The sequence below is a fragment of the Podarcis gaigeae genome (genome assembly GCF_964106915.1).
Source record: "Podarcis gaigeae genome assembly, chromosome: 11".
In the NCBI taxonomy this organism is placed as follows: Eukaryota; Metazoa; Chordata; class Lepidosauria; order Squamata; family Lacertidae; genus Podarcis; species Podarcis gaigeae.
In genome coordinates this window covers 47,406,981-47,433,870 of record NC_139687.1, presented here as the reverse complement: position 1 = coordinate 47,433,870, position 26,890 = coordinate 47,406,981, and the positions used below count along the sequence as shown (strand labels likewise).

The following is a 26,890-nucleotide window of genomic DNA, read 5'->3' as shown; positions in this document are numbered from 1 at the left end:
TTGAAAGACTTTTCTTTTCTTGTGAAGCTTACCTTTATGGGCAGGGGTAGACAACGTATGGAACCCTGGAGAACCACTGCCAGTTTGTGTAGACAAGTGTTCTTTAACTTTAAGTGGCTAGCTAACCTTAAAATTAGGGACGCAGGTGGCGCTGTGGGTTAAAGCCTCAGCGCCTAGGACTTGCCGATTGAAAGGTCGGCGGTTTGAATCCCTGCGGCGGGGTGCGCTCCCGCTGCTTGGTCCCAGCGCCTGCCAACCTAGCAGTTCGAAAGCACCTCCGGGTGCAAGTAGATAAATAGGGACCGCTTACCAGCGGGAAGGTAAACGGCGTTTCTGTGTGCAGCTCTGGCTCGCCAGAGCAGCGATGTCATGCTGGCCACGTGACCCGGAAGTGTCTCCGGACAGCGCTGGCCCCTGGCCTCTTAAGTGAGATGGGCGCACAACCCCAGAGTCTGTCAAGACTGGCCCGTACGGGCAGGGGTACCTTTACCTTTACCTTTAGACAACGTGTGGCCCTCCAATGTTGTCAAAAACTCCTTTAAGCCATACCCACCATGACCAGTGACCAGGGATGATGGGAGATGAGGTCCAGCAACACCACTGCCTTATATCAGCAGATATCATGAAAACTAGGACATGTTAGTCTATGACTGTTTGCTCCTCAAGGTTTTTTGTTTTTTTAAAAAATGATTTGAATTATCATCATTCCAGACATCTTAAAACCCAAATGAAGACTTCAGAATTGGTACCAAATTTCTCCTTTGTGCTTTATTTATTCAGAAGAGCGTGAGAAAAAGGCATCTGAGAAAGAAAAAGAACTTGAAAGCCGGTGTGAAGGTATTGATTCTTCAGCCACATCCTTATGCCCAGTAGTGAAAACATCTAAGTAAGTAGCTATAATAGGAACATTTGGCTCTCTCTATTTTTTTTTTGTAGAATGAGAGACACTTTTCATGCAAGATGGCACCGCGTTGTATACCATATTACTTAACAACCAATGTTTGGAGTTAGCTGACACACATTTCAAGAACAGTTTGGTTTGATTTTCAAGTGTTTCGTATGCCTGGACGTTCTCTGGGCAGGCAGCAATAGCTGTTGCCAGCGTGATAGAAAAAGGCTGTAGTCTTTATGTGCACTTACTAGGAAATAAGCTCCAATAATGTCAACAGTGCAAACCTATGCATGGTCAAAGCTTTGCTTTAGCATCTAAAGCCATGAGCAACTTGAATCCAGGTTATCGAAGGGACCACCTCACCCGATACAGTGGTACCTCGGGTTAAGTACTTAATTCGTTCCAGAGGTCTGTTCTTAACCTGAAGCACCACTTAAGCTAATGGGGCCTCCTGCTGCTGCCACGGAGCCCGATTTCTGTTCTCATCCTGAAGCAAAGTTCTTAACCCGAGGTAATATTTCTGGGTTAGCGGAGTATGTAACCTGAAGCGTATGTAACCCGAGGTACCACTGTATATGCCTGTCTGACAACTGCATTTCTCAGATAGGGCATTGCCAAGAGTACCACATGCTGGCACCGTTCTCCTTCTTGCTGAAAAGGTGCTGGCTGGAAAGCTAGGACTCAGAAGCTCTTTTCCCACATTTTCAGCCATTTTGGTTTATACAGTGGTACCCCTGGATGCGAACAGGATCCGTTCCGGAGCCCCGTTCGCATCCTGAAGCGAATGTGTGTGACGTCATTTTGAGCGTCTGCACATGCACGAGTGGCGAAACCCGGAAGTAACGCATTCCATTACTTCTGGGTCACCGCGGAGAATAACCTGAAAACGCTCAACCTGAAGCGACTTCAACCCGAGGTATGACTGTACTTTGCTACTCGCAGGATTGAGGCCAGGGGCTACTGCCACCGAGGCAGAAGGAGATGATCACACATTTTGCGAGAAGGGTCATAGCTCAGTGGTAGAGCAGCTGCTTTGCTTGCAGAAGGTCCCAGATTCAACCCCAGCATCTCCAGGTAGGGCTGAGAAACGTTTCCTGCCTGAATCCCTGGAGAGGCACTGCTAGTTAGTGCTGACCAGTGTTCTTTAACTTTCAGTGCTCACATGATGTTGAATGAATACCTATGCCCCACAAATCACCCAGAGATGCATTTTAAATAAAAGGACACATTCTACTCATGTAAAAACACCAGGCAGGCCCCACAAATAACCCAGAGATGCATTTTAAATAAAAGGAAACATTCTGCTCATGTAAAAACACCAGGCAGGCCCCACAAATAACCCAGAGATGCATTTTAAATAAAAGGAAATATTCTGCTCATGTAAAAACACGCTGATTCTCGGACCGTCTGCGGGCCGGATTTAGAAGGCAATTGGGCTGGATCCGGTCCCTGGGCCTTAGTTTGCCTACCCGTGATCTTAAGGTTAGTAAAGGTAAAGGGACCCCTGAGCATTAGGTCTAGTCGTGGACGACTCTGGGGTTGCGGCGCTCATCTCGCTTTATTGGCCGAGGGAGCTGGCGTACAGCTTCCGGGTCATATGGCCAGCATGACTAAGCCGCTCCTGGCGAACCAGAGCAGCACACGGAAACGGCGTTTACCTTCCCGCCGGAGCAGTACCTATTTATCTACTTGCACTTTGACGTGTTTTCGAACTGCTAGGTTGGCAGGAGCAGGGACCGAGCAACAGGAGCTCACCCCATCGCGGAGATTCGAACCACCGACCTTCTGATCGGCAAGTCCTAGGCTCTGTGGTTTAACCCACAGCACCACCCGTGTCCCTGATTTTAAGGTTAGCTAGCCACTTAAAGTTAAAGAACACTTGTCTACACAAACTGGCAGTGGTTCTCCAGGGTTCCATACAGGATATCTAACATCTGGGGACCCAAAGTTGAAGAATATTAGTATAAATAATACTGAGCTTCATAGAAAAATGCTTTGATTCCATATAAGGCAGTTCCCTACATTCCTATCCTTCTCGCACACCCTGCACTGGGTGCCAGATACGGTGTCCTCCGTTTACCAGTCTGTGGCACCATGTAGAAAAATGTGTTGGGGAGAAAAGGGTAGGCTGGGGACTTGAGCACACAGAGGCAGGTGCTATGAAAAAGACCCCTGTCACTATACATCTCATATTTTTGTTCGCCTAGGGATTCATCTGGTAGTGAAAGTGACGAAAGCTCTGATGAAGAACCAATTGGCCCCCCTTTGCCACCCCAAGGGTCAGTGGAAGATTCCGATGATGAACTCATTGGCCCTCCGCTGCCTCCTGGATATAAGGGCAGTGATGAGGAGGATGACGAGGACAACATCCTGGAAGAAGATGAGGTCAGTTTTTATTCTCTCAGTGTTTCTGCTGTGTCATCTTCTGTTTTTGTGTTGATTACTTGCACTTTGCATCTGATTTGCAAAGGAGATAATCACCTGGGAATTGTAAAGGTAAAGGGACTCCTGACCATTAGGTCTAGTCGTGGACAACTCTGGGGTTGCGGCGCTCATCTCGCTTTATTGGCCGAGGGAGACGGCGTACAGCTTCCAGGTCATGTGGCCAGCATGACTAAGCCGCTTCTGGCAAACCAGAGCAGCGCATGGAAACGCTGTTTACCTTCCCACCGGAGCGGTACCTATTTATCTGCTTGCACTTTGATGTGCTTTTGAACTGCTAGGTTGGCAGGAGCAGGGACCAAGCAACGGGAGCTCACCCCGTTGTGGGGATTCAAACCGCCAACCTTCTGATCTGCAAGTCCTTCTTACTAAACTTATGGGAAATTGAGACTGTTGGGAGTCAGCTCCAGGCAGCTTGATCAGTGGTCAGGGTTGATGGGAGTTGTAGTTCAGGAACATATGGCAGGCCACAGGTTCCCCTCCCTGCTCTAGGTGGTGCTGTTGATCTATTTTGGGATGTAGGCGTTGACCACAGTTTCATATTGCAAAGTTTCTCAAACTGTTAATTGTTTGTAGTTCTTGTTTTGGACTCTTAATTTGTTCCCTTTTATTTCCATGTAGTGGTTCATATGGATGTTTCCTTAGGACATCCATAGTATTGTAATGCTTGCTTCGAGAAATAATTCAACAAGTGTTTGCTTCTTTAAAAACCAATGGTTTTAAGTGTTAGGTAGATTTATACTAGCTACTCACTTTTAGGTGATCACATTTCGAAGAAGAGAAGTTTTGCTTCTTATATTTGGAGTTTCCTTAGAAAAGCAGGTTTCCGCTTGTTGAGCATTATATTAATACGGTTTGATCCTCAGTTGAAGGGACATTAAACGTAAAAGAATTTGTTAGTTTTGCAGCTGTTCTCTAATACTTTAACACACACATATTGTTTATAGGTGGATTCAACTGATTTCCTTTTCCTTTATTTCTCCCTCTCCTGGATTGTAATTCATTGAACATTCTCACATGAACAGAATTTTTGAGCGCTCTTTAAGATATGGGTAAATGTCTGCAGTCATCATTCACAGCTGTATAAAGTAATATGTGCACCTTTTAAAAAAAGGAATACAAAAACCTTATAAGCGAAAAGTAACATGTTCAACTTCCTTTCACAAATCATACCAAATTGCTTTCCCCAAAGGAACACAGCAGTCATAAAGTTAAGATTCATTTTTTAAACATCACTTTTATGAGGCTGTTACTTGATTGAATCATATGTAAACCTTTCAATTTAACCCCCGACGGATATTCTGAGTGACAATTTTGAACGTTAGTGCTATTTAACATTTTTGCTACATTTTTGGAAATACCATTTGTGAAGATTTATTGATGGTATGTTGTTTAACTGTGTAGGTATTATAGAAAAAAAATGTTTGAATGCAATGAAGCCTTAAAGGGATAGCCATTCATTTACTGTACAGTTGTACCTCGGTTTACATATGCTTCAGGTTACATACGCTTCAGGTTACAGACTCCACTAACCCAGAAATATTACCTCAGGTTAAGAACTTTGCTTCAGGATGAGAACAACAGCGGCACGGCAGCAGCAGGAGGCCCCATTAGCTAAAGTGGTGCTTCAGGTTAAGAACAGTTTCAGGTTAAGAACAGACCTCCAGAATGAATTAAGTACTTAACCTGAGGTACTACTGTATTTTTAATACTTAAAAGTAGTTGTGTATAATCTGATGCAAAACTGATGTCAGTGTTTGATGCAAAACTGATGTCAGTGTTTGATGCAACATGGTTTAATTCTGTTCCTTTTGCACGACAAAGGAACTAAATGGCTTGGAAGCCACAGTTTTTAGTTATTTTGCTTTTCTTTTCTTTATAAAGTCACTGGTAACACTTAAAAAAGATTTTTCTCCCTGTAACCAGTGCTTTTTTCTTTAAAAAAATGTTTCATATTCCTACTCATATTGAAATGCTGCCCCTCAATGAGGCCAAACTTAGATTCGCAAAATGTTTAGTGGTATGTGTATCCCTGTGTCCCCCCCAGACAAAAAAGCACTGCCTGTAACAGTCACTAAACTAGTTTTCTTAATTTTTGCTTTCGGCTAACAAATAAGTTTCATAACCTTTGCATGGAGTGTTTTCAGTTTTTCTCTGCTCAGATATCTGCCGAAATTGGTACTAAAGATGAAGGCTGTGACTGTCATTTGGTAGTGATGTGGGCAGGAGTTAGTGGGACAGGCTGGCTATGTGGGTAAAGAGCAGCAGGTCTTTTTGCTCAAGATGCAAGGATGCTCACTTATTTATTTTTTATTCTTTTTTTTAAAAAAAGATGTCTGTATTTCCATGTTAGAAGTGTAGGTGGCTTTCTATTTGTCTATTTAAAACCATGACATAAAACAGAGAAAGAGACACTGACAAGCACATCAAGTATAATAAGGCAGAGAGATTTTAAATTAGTAGATTGGCAAAGAAGAAAGATCTTATGCAGGTTTTATTCTTCACTAGATTCAGTTGAAAGATTTATTATTACTATTATTGCATATTATCATCAACATTAATCTTCATGAGAACAAGGTTGAATGGTTTGTCATTCAACATTTTTCTTTCCATTCAGATCGACCCATGTTGTCATTGCAGTTGTCTCATCCGTACGATTTTTGTCAGGAGTTTAGTGGAAAAGGAATTCTACGTCTGTTTACAATCAGCTGTGCCATTTTGACCCTACAGTAATCAGATCAATTCCTGTTTTCTGTTGTTCAGAAAAAAGGCACTTTCTTATTGTAAGGCTGGCACGCAAATGCGTTTCAGGCTGCCTGTTTCTGAGTTTTGCTCTGCATTCAGTAGGCTAGTTTGCAATACGCTGCTTGCAGCATTGGGGCTGGGTGCTAGGGTTGGCTCTATACTGCAGCTCTAAACAACTACTATTAAGAACTATATCAGTTTCACTTCGTTCATTATTATTAGTTTTAGAACTGTAATTCATGCAAAATTATTTTACCCAAAGTGTTATTTTAAGTACCCACATAACTGACTTGCACAAAAATGCACAATGCGGTGGAATGTGTATCCTAGGTGTGATTTTTACATATGCATTTCATTTAAGATACTGCTGGGAGATTGAAAGAAGCATTGAGGACCAAGCTGGCATTTGTCCAGGGTGGCATTTGCTGTTTGCTGTGGCTTTGAAGTTGAATAGACCTGCAATCATTTATTGATTGAAAACATGTTACTCTGGGAATGTGGAGAGATTTGGAAGCAGGACTTACTTGAGTGGAACACTAGGATTTTCACTGAACAGGGAAGTGATGGTGGTGAAGAGGACATAACAGGAAGATTGTTTGGTAGTATTCCAGGTTGTGCCTCAGAGTGGGTACAAAACCAAGGAGAAGCCTAGGAAGGAAAGCAGCTCTTCCTAGACTGTAGAAGATGTTCAAGGAGGGTAGACTAGAAGCTACCTTCAGCCTGATGCTGTGGGGCTCAAGGGCAGATGCTTAGCCATCTAGCCGTCCCTATTCCTTCTCTTCTCCAAGTGAGGTTCAAGCACTTTATCATTTCAGCAGAAGAAAGGCCCTGTTGGATCAGGCCAAAGGTCCATCTAGTCCAGTATCCTGTTCCCACAGTGGCCAACCAGATACCCATGCAGGACATGGGTGTCATAGCAGTCTCCCCACTTGTGCTCCCCAACAGCTGGTACTCAGAGGCATACCTCATACAGCTGTTGATGAAAAACATGGCCATCATGGATGGTAACCCTTGATAGAATTATATTCCATGAATTATCTAATCCATATATTTTTTTAAGCAATCCAAGTTGGTGGCCATCACTTGTAGGAGCAAGTTCCAGAGTTTTAGCTATGTTAACTTTTGTCTGCCCTGAATATTTCAACATTCAGCTTACTTGGATATCTGAATTCTAGTAAAATGAGAGCAGGAGAAAAATTGAACACTATTCACTTTGTTCATTCCATGCACAATCTTATACACTTCTATCATTATATCCCTCCTTACTCCCCCCCCCCCCTAAATTCATATGTTCCACATAGAGGGAGTTGCTCCAGCCCCTTGATCATTCTGGTTGTCCTTTTCTGAACCTTTTCCAGCTCCACAACATCCTTTGAGAGGTGAAGCAACTAGAACTGGGATTCTTGACTAGTCTAGGGCAGTCTCCACACACATGCTTTGTTCTGTTCCTCCTCCACCATGTCGCCTCATTAGGGTCTGAAAACAGTCCTGCCATTCCACTGAAGTCTGAATTCCAAATTCCCATCCCTTTCAAGATTGTCACATTTACAAGAAAGGACTGGATCATACTAAGCTTGGTCCATGCCTAAAGGAATCAAAGGACTTAATAGCAGGAATAAATTTAAAAAATTGTCCAGTAGCACCTTAGAGGCCAACTAAGTTTGTTCTGGGTATAAGCTTTCGTGTGCATGCACATTTCTTCAGATACCAAGCTTATACCCAGAACAAACTTAGTTGGTCTCTAAGGTGCTGCTGGACATTTTATTTATTTATTTCAACTGTGTCAGACCACCATGGCAACCTACCTGAATGTAATAGCAGGAAGTTTGCATTTGACCCTGATTCTCAGCTAATGAGGATCAAGTCCACCAAGGCTGCAAACAGCTTGCAGCCTCTGAGAGGTAACAACCCTGTAAATGCAGACGTGGGACCCTGAGTTAATGGGGGTTCCAGAGAGGGTCATATTCAGCTATGATAATTTGCCAAAATAACGCTTGCATGAGATGCTTGTTATGTACAGTAGGAGGAGGGCATCACTGGTGGGGTGTGGTAGTGATGGGAGGGAATGATTGGTACACCAGTGAACAGTGTGGGCCCCAGACTAAGGGCTGGTATGTAGTGTTAAAACTAAAGATCAGTGTGCATGGAATATAAATACATTTGTTAATCCTGCATCTGCTACCCCTTATCTTTCATCGAAAGAACCAAGCCCATATCCAAACATTCACAGCTCTGGCAAGCTGGAGTTGTAATGGTGCTTGGTAATACAGTCCACAATGATCAAACTGAACCTGTGTCGTTGTTCTCATTGAAGTGGCATTTGCAGAGATGAGGAGCTCAGAATAAAACACCAGTATCACTTGACCTGTTCTTTGTGAAAAAGAGATGGCTTACGGTACAAGCCCTGGGCTTGAAATACCGTACTTGGATAACCTAGAAATGGTTTTACTCCATATGGAGTTGGATAGGCCATGCTGTAAAGTGTTTGAAACTCCCATTGTTCTAGGCATATTATGCAACAGAGAATTTTATTAGTGCGAGCCATTTCTGAGCTCTGGGTGCAGTACTGTGCCTACGATTTCAGATTAAAACTGCAGAGTGGAAGGAAAGGAGGACCTTTCTTCTTCCTCCCCACTTCCAGCTACTCTCTGAAGACTGGAAAAGAGACCCTCTTAAGAATATTGGGGGTGGGGGGTGGGTGAGGAATCAGGGAAAGTCACTAGACCATGTGAAAAATGAGCGTAATATTTTAGCTGCAGTTCGTTCATTTTCAGTTTTGTATTCTTGTTATAAGAAAAGCACGCCTAGACATGCTGTTGTTGCACCCATAACCTAGGTTTAAGGTGCCATTTAGCTCCTAGCTTTCGTATCTCAGTTTCTAACACTGATGCTGTATAGAAGTTCTGGCAGAAGAGTCTGTGTTTGTGTGTGCATAAATAAGTGAGACAGAAAGGTAGGAATGGGCTGCTTTAAGGCCATTATTGTATGATTCAGTACAGGGCAGGAGTAGGGAACCTGCGACTATCCAAATGTTGGTGGACCATTGTCCATGCTGGCTGAGACTGTTGGAGGCTGGAGTGGGGCAGGACCTCCAGCCCTGGCTCCAATATCAGATTCTTAACAAATAATGTGAATTTACAGGTGAAACTCGGAAAATTAGAATATTGTGGAAAAGTTCATTTATTTCAGTAATTCAACTTAAAAGGTGAAACTAATATATGAGATAGACTCATGACATGCAAAGTGAGATATGTCAGGCCTTTATTTGTTATAATTGTGATGATCATGGCATACAGCTGATGAAAACCCCAAATTAATAATCTCAGAAAATTAGAATATTAAATGAAATCAGCAAAACAAGGATTGCAAATAGCCCAATATTGGACATCTGAGAAGTAGAAGCATGCATATGTACTCAGTACTTGGTTTGGGCCCCTTTTGCATCAATTACTGCCTCAATGCGGCGTGGCATGGATGCTATCAGCCTGTGGCACTGCTGAAGTGTTATGGAAGACCAGGATGCTTCAATAGCAGCCTTCAGCTCTTCTGCATTGCTCGGTCTCATGTCTCTCATCTGTCTCTTGGCAATTCCCCATAGATTCTCTATGGGGTTCAGGTCAGGTGAGTTGGCTGGCCAATCAAGCACAGTAATCCCATGGGCCTTGAACCAGGTTTTGGTACTTTTGGCAGTGTGGGCAGGTGCCAAAGTCCTGCTGGAAATGAAGTCAGCTTCCCCATAAAGCTCATCTGTGAAGGGAAGCATGAAGTGCTCCAAAATCTTCTGGTAGACGGCTGTGTTGACCCCGGACCAACACCAGCTGATGACATTTTCTGAGATTGTTAATTTGGGGTTTTCATCAGCTGTACGCCATGCTCATCACAATTATAACAAATAAAGGCTTGACATATCTCACTTTGCATGTCATGAGTCGATCTCATATATTAGTTTCACCTTTTAAGTTGAATTACTGAAATAAATGAACTTTTCCACGATATTCTAATTTTCACCTGTATGTAGCATAGCGGTTAAACCGACACTCACATAACTGAGACTGAGCTACATTGAATATAGGGAGACATATTTCTGAGTGCACAGGATTGGGCTTCACAAAACTGAACCGAACCAGGAAGTTTCTGATTGAAATATCACCCTATTTATTAATTAGTTAATCAAAGTACTAAACTCTTCTCCCTCTCCCATGTGCAATGTGAGGATAATGGTTACCTAACTTTACAAGGCTGTTGTCAGGATCACTGAGATGATGTTTTTGAGTAGTTTTAGAGCAGGGATGGGAAACTTGTGGTCCTCCAGATGTTGGACTACAGCTGCTGTCATCACTGACCATTGGCCATGCTGATTAGAGTTGGAGTTGAACAACATCTGGAAAGTCACAAGTTCCCCATTGGTGCTTTAAACACTCTAAAGTACTATAAATGTAAAGTAGGCTATCCGGATATGGGATTTTGAGTTCTTCAAAGGAAAAGTGGGGTATTGGAGGAATAAACAAATAACAGAAATAACAAAATAATTATGTTTATGGCATAACTAATATAGCTAATTACTTAAAAAGGTAAAGGACCCCTGACAGTTAAGTCCAGTCGCGAACAACTCTGGGGTTGTGGCGCTCATCTCGCTTTACTGGCCGAGGGAGCCGACGTTTGTCCGCAGACAGTTTTTCTGGGTCATGTGGCGAGCATGACTAAGCCACTTCTCATGAAACCAGAGCAGTGCAGGGAAACACCGTTTACCCTCTCGCCAGAGTGGTACTTATTTATCTATTTGCACTTTGACGTGCTTTCAAACTGCTAAACTAATTACTTACCTACAGATTAAAATATAGCAATATTTGAACAACAATTATTACCAATTAATTTTGCTCCACTCAGAGAGATACCTATTTTTTAAAAACGTTTAAGAAAAACTGCAAGTTCCACAGGGCAAATTAAATTTATAAAATGAAATTATGGATTTCCATAATGCAAATGGGCAGAAATCATTTGGTGTCAACCCCTATAACATCACTGATGGAAATAAATGAGAATCTGGAACCTCAGGCCTGAGGGTCATAGGCATCTCTGTCTGACCCTCTGCACTTTTTCCAGACTACACCGTTCTCCTTCTAGTCCTGCTTTTCATCCTCCTTGAGTGTTTTTGCATGGCTGGAATGTGCCCTTGAATTCTTGATAATTCTGCTTGCTTCTTGGATGCAGGATGGAGAGGATTGTGTGCTTTCTATCGGCCTACAGTGGTGCCTCGCAAGACGAAAAACCCGCTAGACGAAAGGGTTTTCCGTTTTTCGATGTGCTTCACAGGACGAATTTCCCTATGGGCTTGCTTCGCAAGACGAAAACGTCTTGCGAGTCTTGCGATTTTTTTTGCTTCCCCCCCCCCTTTTTCTAAGCCGCTAATAGCGCTAATCCGCTAAGCCGCTAATAGGGTTGCTTCGCAAGACGAAAAAACCGCTAGACGAAGAGACTCGTGGAACGGATTATTTTCATCTTGCGAGGCACCGCTGTATATGGGACCAGCACGGGTGACCGGGCCTGGCAAATATTTAATATTCCTACCTTCATGGCTATGATTCGTGGGCTGGCCACTTAATTTTATTTTGATTTTACTGTGATTTTAAGCCGTGTTTTAATCAATTGTTTGTGGTTTTAATGTATTATATATTTGGTGTTAGCCTCCCTGAGCCCGGCCTTGGCCAGGGAGGGCGGGGTATAAATAAAATTTATTATTGTTGTTGTTATTATTATCATTATTATGTGTGGAAGCTAGCTTACTGTACAAAGGTAACGTTGAAATGTGTTGCTTTCTCCAATTTTGCATGTCCCCATGCCCAGTAGATTAGCCAAAAGGGAATGGTTCACCAACCCCTGTACGAGAGGATTGCAGCCTTAAAGAGTTTTTTTGTGTGAAGCTTGGGCCTCGCAGGTCTATAACAATATTTCCCTTCTATACAGACAATGCTGGTCATCTAGCCATTTATTTTGTCATATCCCATTACATAGAAATGTGCTGTTATACGGCTGTTTGTAATGTGGGTTAAATATTAATGTTTTGAAGGCAATTTATGGGTGGCATGGGAGAATTACTAATCAAAACAGTAATAGGATTGGAACCAGCTGTGCATGCTCCACATGAAATTGCCCTTCCTTCCTTCCTTCCTGCAGTATGTCAGGCATTTTTCCAAGGGTTTAAAAATACCTGAGAGAGGTTTTGTGAATTTGCCATTGAAATCTTTCCACTTAGCTCTGATATCTTACTTGATGAACTAAAATGTATTTCTGTCGCTAGTTTCTGTCAGGGCTGGAATGCGTAATTGGGTAGATTAATTAGAAACCTTTTGAGTTTTTTTGGGTTTTTTTTAAAGGTGTCCCAGATAAACCATTGAGCAGAATTTTACAATACTGAACCTGTATGCATGTAGTGCCACGCTAAACCATGGTTTTGCATGAACAAGTGAATGTGTGGATTCCCAGAGCAAAGAGTGCTATGCTCCTTCCCCAGTCCTGCTGCTGTTGCCATACTACCCAAGGCTAAGGCATAGTTTGGTTTAGGGTTGTGTCTGAACCCAGGCTTTTGGTTTGTCTCCTCAGACAAACCACCAGTGGTAAACCAAGAACAAACTCTGATTACAGCTCATAGATTGTCCGGAGCAAAACAAGTCACCAAGAGCCCTTGGGTGCATGTACTTTCCCCTTCCTTCCATTACTGTTACCTTCTGTTTGTGAGAATTAGTCCATTGCCATTCAGGCTAACTTACTTCTATCTGATAAAAGTGTGTGAATCACCCCCTTTTAATTTGCGGAAATAGCTTACAGATAACCTTTGGTCTGTTTCTTGGTCTGTTGGTCTGTTTCCTTTGGTTTGTTTCTTGATTAGCATATAGGAGGGAATAAGGAGCAGCAGTGGCCCCAAAGCAATAATTTCAGCTTGGTCTTTGACCACATCTTCCTTCCTACCTTTTGGTTTAGTTCAGGCACCCCCAAACTCAGCCCTCCAGATGTTTTGGGACTACAGTTCCCATCATCCCTGACCACTGGTCCTGTTAGCTAGGGATGATGGGAGTTGTAGTCCCAAAACATTTGGAGGGCTGAGTTTGGCCATGCCTGGTTTAGTTAATACCTGTCTATCGCTATTGGCTTGCGGTTTATGCCCTCCTAGCTCTAGGAATTCATATTAATGCCTCAACAGTTTGCTCCTTCCCTTGCTCCTGTGCTTAAACACAGCTTAATTGTTTTGTTTTCCAGGCTTTGATCAGTTTTAGCAGGAAGTTCTATTTGTGATCATGCATCAGCTGTGTCTGATAAAGCGGAGAAGAATGGTTATTAGCCTTGGAATTATATAAAGCATTGATCACTGCAGTACTGTAGTACAGACTGAAAGCATTTTAAATTAGATTTTATTTTTGATGTCCACCCCGAAACATAATTTAATATAAGTTAATGGGTTTAGCAAGAAATTAGGTGGTACAGTGCCAGTTATTTAGAATGGCAAACAAAAACAGTCTGGTTACGATTGCTGGTATGTTCAAAGCTTGCCTTTGCGTCAGAGCCTTTTTGACTCCACAGGCCAGATCCTTATTAGAATCTAGGCTTTGGGGCTAAATTTGACAGATGGGTGCTGCTATTCAGCCCCAATCAACATCATATTAGGAAAATTACAAGTCTGTTGCATGTGGGGTTGGATCATTTTCTTCTGGTGACTGGATGTAGACACTTTCTTGGGCTTGTTCGCACATAGCAATAATGTATGTTCAGCTTCTTACATTAACAAGTTGGTGTGATCCTCTGGCTTATGCGATCTTATTCGTCTTCATGGGAATAAGAGATCAAAAGTATCTGTTCCTGGATTGTGGCAAACCATGGTTTGTGGGTGTGTCCAAACTTGGAAAATGAGAGGTGGCTCCAACCATAGTTCAAATGAACAGTGGAATACAAATTTAATAAATAAAATAAAACATTCCAGGATATCAAGTTTCAGGATGGTAGATTATAGGTAAACATTAGTAGAGCATTGGTAACAGTAAGATCGGTTCAACAAAGAATTAAATTACCTAGAGGAGTAATGAGCTCCGCTTTGTAGGTTATTAAGCAATGATTGGACAGCCATGTGTTAGAGTTTTCTATCTCTGGATTTTCTTCACTAAGAATGGAAATCAGTGATACATTTCCTCAGTTAAAACACAGCAGCAAACCATGGTTTGTTACTATTCAGGAACAGTAAAAAGGTAAAGGACCCCTGGACAGTTAAGTCCAGTCAAAGGTGACTATGGGGTTGTGGTGCTCATCTCACTTTCAGGCCGAGGGAGCTGGCGTTTGTCCACAGACAGCTTTCCGGGTCATGTGGTCAGCATGACTAAACCACTTCTGGCGCAACGGAACACCGTGATGGAAACCAGAGCGCATGGAAACACTGTTTACCTTCCCACCGCAGTGGTACCTATTTATCTACTTGCACTGATGTGCTTTCGAACTGCTAGATTGGCAGGAGCTGGGGCAGAGCAACGGGAGCTCACCCCGTTGCGGGGATTCAAACCACCAGCCTTCTGATCAGCAAGCCCAAGAGGCTCAGTGGTTTAGACCACAGTGCCACCTGCGTCCCTTTTTCAGGAACAGTAGCTTCAGTAGTCTTATGTGCCAGCCCAGGGCTCGTACTGACGCTGTAACAGTCAACTAAGGTGGATTGCTATGTCTGAACCAGACCACTAAAATGTGATAGATATTTGTAAACCCCCCAGTCCTGCATTGTATGCATGTCTCTCTATATCTGGCACGTGAGGTATATGATCAGTGAGATGTGACCTGGTTGTGGCTTCTGGTTGTGATTTCTGCCACTGTATTAGTTGGTTTGGCTAATATAGTCAGTGTGTCTCAATGTGCCCTCTGTTAGAATTCCACCAGAAGCATTGGACAGGAGTGGCTGATCTAACCCTTCTTTTAATAACTCAGTTGCTCGATGTTAAAGGCCAAGGCCATGGAGATGCTCATCTTTTCTTCCAAGTTGCAACCTATGATACTGCGTTTTGTTCCCTGCCCACAGTCCACCAGCATTCTGTGGCCACTAAGCATACTCAGTCCTCTTTGGGGTCCCTATTTCCAGGGTTTGATTTTTCAGTGAAGGTTTTTTGTTTTTTTTAACAACTTCTGCAAACCTTGGTGCTTCCTTGTGCCTCCTCATGTGGACAATGGAAATAGAAGGATCATGCGAAATTATAAGTGACCTCAATAGAGGTTCTTACCACAGTTAGTCAGGCTAATGGCAACACTCACTGGAATAGAGTACCTTCTGTCACAGAAGTCATCACTCGTTAAAATATACTACCTAAATGTTTTCCTTGGGATCACGATATATTCTCCTTTTGGATACATCTCAACTTGCAACTGAAATTCTGTTCATATATAGGCATTTTTTGGGTGGGCATGGAGATATTTATAGTATATTCTATAATTTAGGAACTTTGGAGGTACTAAAAGGGAACGGGTCACACTGATTCTTCATAAATATTTGGCTGTTATTAAGAGATGTTTTGCCAAGCCATGTCCTGGGAGGTTGTTATCTTAATTTTTGTTTTGATTGAACAGTTTTGTTTAAAACTCCGGAATCCCTTGGACTGTGCAGCTAATGTTCTCTCTCTCCAGAATGTACTTCAGGCAACTTGCTCTTGGAATTCCAGGGATAAATTTGCATGTTTGGGGTTGTTGTTTTTTATGACGTGCAGGTGGCAGTTGCAGATGTCGCTTGATATCTGTATGATGGGATTTGCTCCTTGGCACAGCTTAAAAGGTCTATTACTTGAGCTTCTTTGCTCCCATTGGCTCCAGCCTCCTCACAGTGCCTTGTAAAAGTGCATGGAGCTATTGGCAAGCTAGTCAAAGGCACCTGTTTAGAGCTCATTCTTCTGTCATGTTTGCTTTCTGTACTTATTTATATAAAGTTTTATAACCCACCGTTCTTGCCCTGTCGTCTTTTCAAATACTTGTGTGTGTTCTTATTTCCTGCCTCTTACTTTCCCCCGGGTTCACCTGGGCCTGCCTTCCCCATTATGGTGCCTTGCAGATGTTTTGGATTACAACTCCCATCAATTCTAGTCATGATCACGCTGGCTAGAGATGTTATAGTCCAAGATATCTGAAGGGCAGCACGTTGCGGAAGGCTGACCTGAGTTTCCTCTGGCACTGTACTTTTTGAAGATTCTTATTGGTAGCCATCAGTTGGCAAGCAACCACAGCCATACAACTTCACATTAGTATATGCATGCGGGTGAACGAAGTGGTCTGCGCTGCTTTCAGGCTGGAGGTGGGCTCTCACATTTTTGAAGGTAAAAAAACATGAGCTGATTCTACGGTAAAGTCCAATTTGCTGGTTAAATGTTGTTTTTGTTGTGGACATGGTTTGTTGTAATTGATTGTAAGACTGGCTTGCTGAGGGGTAGCACAAAGAATTAGGAGACAAGATGGAGGAGAAGAGAGAATTGAGAAAGCTTAGGTTCTGTTTGGATAAAAAGCACCAATCAGAAGATGTCTAAAGGTGTTTGGCTGGAAGAGCTTCTCAGTCTGGAATAGGGGTTCTTTTTCAGTTAGGTGCTAGTGAGCTGTTTGCTCAGTTTGGATGGATTGGGCTGTTAGTGAAGGAAGTGGAAAGCAGAGCTTTTATAAGGGACAGATATGAGAAAGGGCTGTATTTCACTAGCAACGGACTCCTGACTGAAGCAGTGGTGAAGTGTGTGAGGGGGCCACAGGGTCAGTTGCCCTGGGCGCAAAATGGATAGCGTGTCAACATTTCAACACCCCGGTGCTGCCTGTTGCTGAGCTCCATTGAAAACAGCTTCTCCATGCGAACCAGGAAGTGACTTCTCCAGACAACCAAACTTCTTTTCTTATCTCTCTCTCTCACACACATGTGCACAAACACTTATGTTGATCATAGGTAATTGCGACAATCCTGAAATAAAAGATCCACCAAAATCTGCACTCATTATTTATGAAGCTGGGAAAGGCAATCATGACTTTGAAAGGCATTGGAAATGTACCTGAGGCTGTAAGCCGGTTCCTATTTACCTGGGAGTAAGCCAATTGAACTCATTGGATCTTAGCTTTGAGTAGACATGTATAGGCGTACACTTCGGTATTCCATGAGAATTCGAATCCCCCCCCCCCCAAAAAGTTTTGTAATGTGTTTTGCTCTTTATTGTGCAGAATACCTTTTATGTGTATACATAAATATTTTTCTTAACGGTATTATCGTCCTTAGGATCCTGTCAAGAAGATTCCTGACTCACATGAAATTACACTGCATCATGGGACAAAAACAGTAAGTGTCTTGGCATCTATGTTGTCCATCCATGTTGACCAGCTGACCTGGATTATTATTGTAATAATTAATTAATTTTCCCTCCCTTCATCAGGAGGTCCTAGAGAGCAGGTTAGAACAATTGAAAATTAGGTTACAGTCATAGGAATAGGGTGGGCCCTGAAAACACGCTTCTTCCTGAAAGCTGTATAATGAAAACTGTATAGTGAAGAAACAAGACACACCTCTGTTGGAGAGAGAACTCTACAGATAAAGGTAAAGGACCCCAGGATGGTTAAGTCCAGTCAAAGGCGACTATGGAGTGTGGCACTCATCTCGCTTTCAGGCTGAGGGAGCCAGAGTTTGTCCACAGACAGCTTTCCGGGTCATGTGGCCAGCATGACTAAACCGCTTCTGGTGCAATGAAACATCGTGACGGAAGCCAGAGCTCATGGAAATGCCGTTTACCTTCCTGCCAAAGCGGTACCTATTTATCTACTCGCACTGGCATGCTTTTGAACTGCTATGTTAGCAGGAGCTGGGACAGAGCAGTGGGAACTCACCCCGTCGTGGGGATTTGAACCGCCAACCTTCTGATCAGCAAGCCCAAGAAGCTCAGTGGTTTAGACCACAGCGCCACCCACGTCCCATGGAAACTCTACAACTTGGGATCTGGTCAGGCCTGGATGGGTGATGTGACTTCCTGGAGACCACATCTACATTGGCCTAGGTTCCATGATGGGGAAAAAAAAGATGGGATGTTAACTGAAGATAGATGGATACTTTTTGTGAATAGTTCACACTGTGCTTGGTAGTCAAACCAAGTTTGCTGTGCCATTGGCTGCTAACCTCGCCACGCACCCTGCTCCATGATTTGCTACCCAGGGGCAAGTTTTAAGGACCACTGTTTCCTTCAGCCAACTCTCCGACTCTCGTGTAAGGTCCATTTGCTGAGACTCCCATCTGTATCTCTTCAAACTAATGAATTTAAGCTGTTGATGACTGTGTTCCTGTGCAGCTGAGAAATATCAGAAAAGATTTCCCACGTTGAAGATCCTTTCCAGAAACCTAATTAATTTTCCAGTTGCCTTGCCTGTAACAGGAGTGGTTTTCCCACTGAAACTGCAGGGATAAATTTTCTCCTGACAGTTTTGACATGTAGGTGAGCAGTGGAAAGTGTTACATAATCAACTGAGATACTATAAGTGTCATGTTTTCTGTACTTACAGTTTACAGCTGCTTCAGCTGTATACGCAGTGATTGTCTAATGTGGTTTTGTCATCTGTGGCGCTCAGTATACAGTGCACTCCATTTGGAATAGTCTAATTTGCAAGCTATTTTGTGACACAAAAGAAAGAGGCAGGATGGTGCTGGCCTAAGGGGTATAGTAATATTAAAGTATTAAAGCTGCCACATTCTTTTAGCAAATGAAAATAACAGGATAACTCAGACCAGAATTTTTTGTATTGTGTTCAATACTCTGCAGTACGTTAAGGGCAATCCCATCTTCTGCATTTATGGGGAGCTTTGCGGGGATCTTCAGAGGGCCCAGCTTTAATTCCTCCATCATCCAGGATTGAAACTATCAAAAATACGAATAAACCCCCCATTTCAGACATGCATGAGTGCACATACGGGAGGAGAGAATGAATCATGCAGGACATTTTCTAAAATATGCAATTGACGCAAGCTTTCATGTGCTTAAAATATTACATCGAAAGGCTCCTGAAAGCTAAATGGATCTCTCCTTGGATGTTCATGTAGTGGTTTGTTTGCTTTCTAGGTCTCTGCTTTAGGACTGGATCCCTCGGGTGCCCGTTTGATAACTGGAGGCTACGACTATGATGTTAGATTTTGGGATTTTGCTGGAATGGATGCATCTCTTCAAGCTTTTCGATCTTTGCAACCATGTGAATGGTACATCCTGATGTTTCTCTCTTCCAACTCCCTCCCAACTTACACCAGCAATGCTCCTGACTTAGAACAATTTAATAGCAACTCTGTGTAGCAGTAGTCACCAAACTGGTGCCCTTTTGATGTTGTTGGACTACAACTCTCATCTACCTCGGGCAGCATAATGCAGAAATCTGAGATGGTGCAACTTGTGTTTGATCACTACTACTAGGTTGGTGGTAGAGTCTGGAACAACTTTTCAAAAATTACTTGTTGCAGTTCTCATAGCTGCCAAACTAAGTTTGAAGAAACACTACCAGGGTGGATAAAAATCAATGATTTAAAATATATATATATATTAAAAATTGGATTCTTTTAAATTTAATTTGGATTTTTGTATTTAAATTGGATTTTTAAAATAAAATGCTTTTGGAGGAAAAATCTTTCTAAAGATCGTTTTCTATTTAAGTTACGTTATACTCCAAAGACTATTCATCAGGAAATAAGGATTTATTTTAAGTTTTTCATGTGTGCTAAAACTCAGTCTAAGTTTTGTTTTTTAAAAAATGTTTAACCACATCAGTTAAACATGGATACATATGCTATAATGTTACTGTTTTAGTTAAATAAATTGTTTAAATTGTTATTAAGGAAATGATTATTTTTCTTCTTCCAATAAAGCAGAGCAGAAATGTCCAAATATAAACAGATAACTTGTTAAACCTCACAATAATTTCATAATTATCTGCCTATGTATTTCTAATAGTATAACCATATCAATGATTTTTGATATAACTGTAAAAACTACTCTGAAAATTTATCATTCAAAAAATGAAACCTTCATCTGGTTGTAAATATTAAGATTATACCAGCAGGAATGAGTGTTTTGTTAAAAAAAAATAATTAAATCAATTCTTACTGACAAGTGATTTAAATCATGATTTAAATTGATTTGATTTAAATGAAATCCACCCTGAGTGCTACTAAACATTTCAGACACAGCCCTGCTTTGCAGAGTGTATGTTGCCTCTCCTTTTACCTGCAGAACTAATCTTATAAATCCTTACTATTTACTCCTCAATTTAGGGAAAAATATATATAAAAAGGCCTAAGCTAAAAGAGTAAGCAAATGCACTGAATTTACTTGAATCTTTTTTTTTAAAGTGAAATAATTATAACAGCAGTAGTTCTGATAAATCTGGTGCAAGTTCATACCATGTGCTTTTCATTTGTGGGATCCTTTACATGGGCATTTAGAGGTTTTTCTATGGCCCAGCTAGTTAGGAGGATTCTTTCATAGGCCTGCAATTTTTTTTCCTTAAGGGAAAGCTTTTGGTTTTTGTGGTTCCCTCGGTAGCACAGGCTTGTATTTCATGCAAGACGCGGTTTGTTAGGGAAATAATCTTCAGGAGAGGAACGGTTGCTTCCTTATCCACTTTGCATCTGACACTGTACCGTACTTGTTACAAGGAATTTCCATTCCTCTATACAGGAGGTGAGGATGTCTGTATTATTTTATACTAGGGCCACCATGCCCGATGGTCAGCAATAGCAAGAGTTGTCCAGCAACATCTGAAGGGCCACAGGATCTCTATCCCTATTTGGGGGCTTGCTTTCATCTTCTGCATAAGCTTCTGAATGAACACTTCAATATTTTTGGGCCAGTTGTGTGATGGAAGACCCTCTTGGGACTTAAGTAGTAAAACAGGGACACGGGTGGCTCTGTGAGTTAAACCACAGAGCCTAGGGCTTGCCAATCAGAAGGTCGGCAGTTCGAATCCCCATGACGGGGTGAGCTCCCATTGCTCGGTCCCTGCTCCTGCCAACCTAGCAGTTCGAAAGCACGTCAAAGTGCAAGTAGATAAATAGGTACCGCTCGGGCGGGAAAGTAAATGGCATTTCCGTGTGCTGCTCTGGTTTGCCAGAAGTGGCTTAGTCATGCTGGCCACATCACCCGAAAGCTGTATGCCAGCTCCCTCGGCCAATAAACCGAGATAAGCGCTGCAACCCTAGAGTCGGCCACGACTGGACCTAATGGTAAGGGGTCCCTTTATCTTTACTAGTGAAACAGTCCTCATGATTCCAGAGCAGAGCCGCACGTGCTAGTATTTTAATGGAGGAATGTGGATTGCCATCACTTTATTCTAGCAACGTTTTCACACCAAATCTTCAAATTCTTGTTGAACCAAAGAACACTTTGGTAGCATTGCAGGAGCGCCTTCCAAGAGGGGAAGCTCAGTAAATGAATATGGCAATATATGAGACCTTTAGGGCTTGCATTGTCTGTACTTAATGTCAACATTAAATCTTGATTTAATGGTTTTAATTTGGGCTGACGGGTATAAGATGAGTAGCATCCTGCACCAAAACCTGGCTAGTCCAGCTGACTTCATTCTACATTTTTCTTAAGTTTGGAAAACTGGTGAGGGGGTGGAATTAAGCATGAGTATATATATATATTTATATGTAGCTTTTAAGGGGGGGAAAGGGTTTTTAAAAGCTACAGTCGACTCACAACTTGCAAACATTTAACTTGCACAATCACAGCTTTATGCACTTGGCAGCCTACTGGCTGTGATCACACAAATTAAAATTACGCAAGGTGGAGAGCGGCTCCCATCATCCCCAGCCAATGTGGCCAATAGTTAAGGGAAAAAACGGGGTTGTGGTTCAAAACATCTGACTGTCAGTGGATCCTCAACATCTCTAGTAGTAGTCTTTCTCAGGCCTAGCAGGGATGCAACCTGGGACTTTTTGCATGCGAAGCATGGGCTCCGCCATTGAGATATGGCCTTCGTCTTGTTGGATCACTGTTGGGAAGGTCTTTTTTAATTATGCTTGTTAGGAGCAAGTCCAAGATAAAACAATTTTGATTTCAGTTAGTTGGCCTAGAATAGTGACTGCCATTCTTGAAGGAATTGGCACAAAGGGTGGTACACAGCACAAATGAATTTCCCCTCCCTTTCCTCCCCCCCCCCAAATCTGTTCTGGGTTTCCCCCCGGATTTCAGTAGGGGCACAGGAAGAGGAGAGGGGAGAGTAAGTTGTGCTGAGCAAGCAGAAATCCTTGTGCTAGCAGAACTACTTTATTGGATACCATCCCAAATGTCAGCCTGCAGTTCCGGGAAGAAGAAATGTATATATTTTGTGACATCAATTGAGGATTAGTAATGTGATAGCGACGTACATAAAATGTAATTTGACATCTGTTGGTAGAGGAGCCTAAACAAATGGTTGTTGAGATTGCAGGTTAGCTTTTTAATATGGTTTTGGGTCTCATAGCTTATGATGCATTTGCTGTTGTTTGTCCCTTTGAATTGCTGTTGTGTTAATTTGGGGTCCAGTCTTGTCTACATGCAGGTGGCTTAAGCTAGGGAGTGAATTAACTGTCCACAGGGATACACAACTAGGTTTCCATCATCCTGTGGGCTTCACTAAACAGCAGATGTCTATTAACACGACTCTAATTGTGTGTGTTAATTGCATTGCATAGATTTATATTGTTATTGGCTGAAATCCAGGGATTCACATGTGTAGAAGAGTCTTCAGTCCCACTGGAAGCTCGTTTGAGTTTAGAAAGCAAACTTCTTTCCTTCAAAGTATCCAACTTGAAAGAAGTTTGGGGAACTTTGGTGCTGGGAGCTTCCACAGGAAACATTCATTGGATTACGGTCAGTGTAGCTACATTCAAGTAGCTAGATCTTACCATTTATGATCCAGGTTTTTTTGTTAGCGGGTTGCTTTCAAATGAAGTACTATTTCCTGGTAGAAAAGTGGTGGCAAACATTACTTCGTTTTATGTTTTCTAAAACAAGCACAGCCCTCCAGTGAAACGTCATCCCTTAATTTTTCAGCCACCAGATCAAGTCTCTGCAGTACAGCAGCACAGGGGATGTCATTCTTGTTGTTGCGGGCAACTCCCAAGCCAAAGTCCTTGACAGAGATGGCTTCCCTGTAATGGAGTGTGTAAAAGGAGACCAGTACATCGTAGACATGGCAAACACCAAGGTAAGCAAATGAATGCTTAACTTGAGCAGTGTGACTTTCCATATGATTTCCCTGTTCTCAGTGGGGATAGTAAGGAACTTGCAGGAGCATGTAGAAACCATTCTGCTGGGCAGGTTTGTTACTCCACACACTTTTGCCTTTGACGCCTCCCACCACTGGCATGTAGCCCCCAGAAGGGAATGAGGCCTCTGGGGTGAAAAAATGTCCCTTTTCCTGCATTAAGAGGAACCAGCTAAATGCAGATTAGTTACACAGTCCTGGCACGTTTGCCAGGAAATAATCAAACAACTGCAAAAGGGTGTGAAAAGGGCAAAAACAGCCTGAGAAGAGCAGGAAAACTGCAAAAATGGCGTGAAAAGAGCGGGAAAATGGCTAGCAATCCCAGGAGGTTTTGCACCAACCTTTGAGACCTGTGGAGAGTTGAAGTTTGAGGAAGGAGGTTTGGAGGCAATTGGAGGGTCTTACAGTCTTTTTAGATGGTGTTCCCCACTATACACGATTTCACGTATACACGTGGTACCCCGGAACGTAATCTCCATGTTACTGAGGAGACACCTGTATAGTTGTAGTGATTTATGTATACTACTACTAGTAGTAGTGCTTTATATAGATGTTGAAATGGAATAAGCAGAGATGAAAGAAGGTAAAACTGGGGGGTGGAAAAGTTGACAACTCTTAAATGTAAAATACCTGTGTATTGTAGCTTTGATTCATCATTGTATTTAATAATGAGGGTACCGGTGCCTGCCAACTGAAATGTCAAGAAAGGAAGGCAACAAAAATAATTCTGCCTGGAGTTTTAATATGCACACCTTTGCTTGCCTTTTCTAGGGACACACAGCGATGCTGAATTCAGGATGTTGGCATCCCAAAATAAAGGAGGAATTTTTGACATGTTCCAATGATGGGTGAGTGTTGCTGCCAGACTTTGCTTTCTCTTTTGGCTTTCTATTTCTGTGCTGAATTCCTCCCACACAGTCATTCACTCGGCAGAATTTATTATAGAGGTCAAGGATTAACTAGACCTGGTGTCTAAGCTGCATTATCAGTATTTGTACTCTGAAGCCGTCTTAAAAATTCCTGATAGATTGTAGCCCTTAACTTATAAAGTGCAGCTCAGACATTGCATCAAGGCAAGGTTCGGGTTTAGAAATGCGTAGGCCAAGCCTGGTTTCTTTGCTTTGTTTCTCCATCGACTTAGCCCATGGGTAGGCAAACTAAGGCCCGGGAGCTGGATCTGGCCCAATTGCCTTCTAAATCTGGCCCGCAGACGGTCTGGGAATCAGCGTGTTTTTACATGAGTAGAATGTGTCCTTTTATTTAAAATGCACCTCTGGGTTATTTGTGGGGGCTGTCTGGTGTTTTTACATGAGAAGAATGTGTGCTTTTATTTAAAATGCATCTCTGGGTTATTTGTGGGGCAAAGGAATTCATTCATTTCCTCCCCAAAATACAGTCTGCCCCCCCCACAAGGTCTGAGGGACAGTGGACCGGCCCCCTGCTGAAAAAGTTTGCTAACCCCTGTTAGTCCTTGCTTCTGTGATGCAGGAGCTCATGGGAGCAGTGTGAGAGCTGTAACTTAAAACCATGATTTATGATTTCGAAACCAACCATGGTTTATTCATTTCAACCATTACTCCAAATCATAGTTTGAAAAACGCTCTGAAGCGCTCTTCAGTTGTTCACCCCACCCCTCTGTTCTCTGTTGCCTATTCCCAACACTTTCCTTTTGGGTTGTGTGTGTGTGTGTGTGTGTGTGTGTGTGTGTGAAGGTTTCCTGTTGCAGGCATTCAGCTTCCAATACATGGAGGATGGTTTGTGCAAAGGAGAGGTACCTGAATGTCCCTGTTTTCCTCCTCATTCAAAGGGCATAAAACCCGAAGAGGGTTTGATTCTGGTTTGCCAACTAAATACAATGCTGAAATAATATTTAAGCTCATTTTAACCATGTTTTGCAGTTATGTCTCGGGAGAATGGTGGGGGTTGTTTTTAAAGATGTTTCCCCAACCTGGAGCTCCATATTAGCTCCAATATACACATGGAACTCCCTGTTCTCAAGGGCTTCGTTTAGCTTCAGTGGTGTGTACCACTACAACGGGTGGCGCTGTGGGTAAAACCTCAGTGCCTAGGACTTGCTGATCGTATGGTCGGCGGTTCGAATCCCTGCGGCGGGGTGAGCTCCCATCATTCGGTCCCAGCTCCTGCCCACCTAGCAGTTCGAAAGCACCCTTAAGTGCAAGTAGATAAATAGGTACCGCTTTATAGCGGGAAGGTAAACAGTGTTTTCGTGTGCTGCGCTGGTCTGGCTCGCCAGCTGCAGCTTCGTCACGCTGGCCACGTGACCCAGAAGTGTCTTCGGACGGCACCGGCTCATGGCCTCTAGAGCGAGATGAGCACGCAACCCTAGAGGCGGACCCGACTGGCCCGTACGGGCAGGGGTACCTTTACCTTACTTACCACTACTAGTGTGGAAAAGGATGTTCTGTCCATTAAAATGAAGGAGGCAACCCTGTGTCCAGGAATCCCTATGTCTGCAAAGCTAAGTACCTAAAATACTGTGATAGGAAAGTTTGAGGTGACTGTTATAAGTCAATAACAAAACTGAGTGTGTTTGGAGTACCTCTTCTTTTAAAATTCAGATATAAAGAGCATCTGCTGTGCCCTGGTAGCGCAAGGATATCCACTTGCACAACAGGACTTCTCCCCCCATTCCTCCTATGCATGTCCCACACCATCCCCAAATCTGCTCCAGAGGGTTGAGGGAACCCCTAGAACAGATTTAATGGACTCATAGGGGGAGGAGAGAGGGAGAACATTGTATTGCTCTAGGAGAAGTCATTGTTCTGACAGAATGAAAGACTTAGCACTACGTTGGATTCCACCCAAAAAAAATTCAGTTCCAAGCACAGAAAGTGAGGGGAAAGTTTAACATCTCAATAGCTGCTAAGATTAGCTCTTATAACTTCTGTCTCTTAGGATTACAAGTAGTAAAGTATTTTTCTATTCCATCACTTTTTAAAAAGTTGACATTTTTCTTAGCAGAACTGCTCTTGACAGTGAAAAATAAGAAATTGTATAGTCCAGACTTTCCCGTTTTCTCCGTATAAGCATGCCTTTAGCAGTTATACCAAATATGGGTTCAGGGAACGCTTAATGTTGAAACTGCTATCCTGATAAAGTGACTAAAATACATGGGAGCAGTGATATAAATGGATGTATAATTATGTTTCCAAAGACACTAAATTGCATTACTTAATAAGAAAGGTATTTGAAACTATTCTCTGCTAGCAGCAAGTATCTCTTGTGCCAAGAATTGGGACTTAAGGTGCAAAAATGTAAAATCATAACAGACCTTTTCTAGATTAACAGTAGTCATTTGTCACAGTGACAGAGCTACTTTCCGTACTAATTGGAGTGAAATGTTCTTGCTCAGAAATTAGCTGTGCCCTATGCAGGGATCTGTCCAAGCACTGCTGGAAGAAACAGTATACTCAAAGGGGGGGGGGGGTTGGGGTTTTTTTTTGCCAGGGAGGCATGTTGCCATGTCTTCTAAGCTGCAAATGATCTGATACTTAGTCAAAATAATACGAGGATTGGGAAACAATAGGATTGGAT

The 26,890-nt window shown here is 42.6% G+C and overlaps 1 protein-coding gene across 1 annotated transcript in view; it reads left to right on the top strand.

Moving 5' to 3' along the window:
- Window positions 1–26,890, top strand: part of WDR70 (WD repeat domain 70) — a 130,012-nt gene that overhangs the window by 4,011 nt on the left and 99,111 nt on the right. Inside the window, exons 4-9 of the mRNA XM_083703550.1 lie at window positions 781–886; window positions 3,100–3,277; window positions 17,337–17,396; window positions 19,159–19,292; window positions 23,122–23,275; window positions 24,107–24,183. Of these exons, the coding sequence (XP_083559676.1) occupies window positions 781–886; window positions 3,100–3,277; window positions 17,337–17,396; window positions 19,159–19,292; window positions 23,122–23,275; window positions 24,107–24,183 (709 nt within the window). The remainder of the gene's footprint in view (window positions 1–780; window positions 887–3,099; window positions 3,278–17,336; window positions 17,397–19,158; window positions 19,293–23,121; window positions 23,276–24,106; window positions 24,184–26,890) is intronic.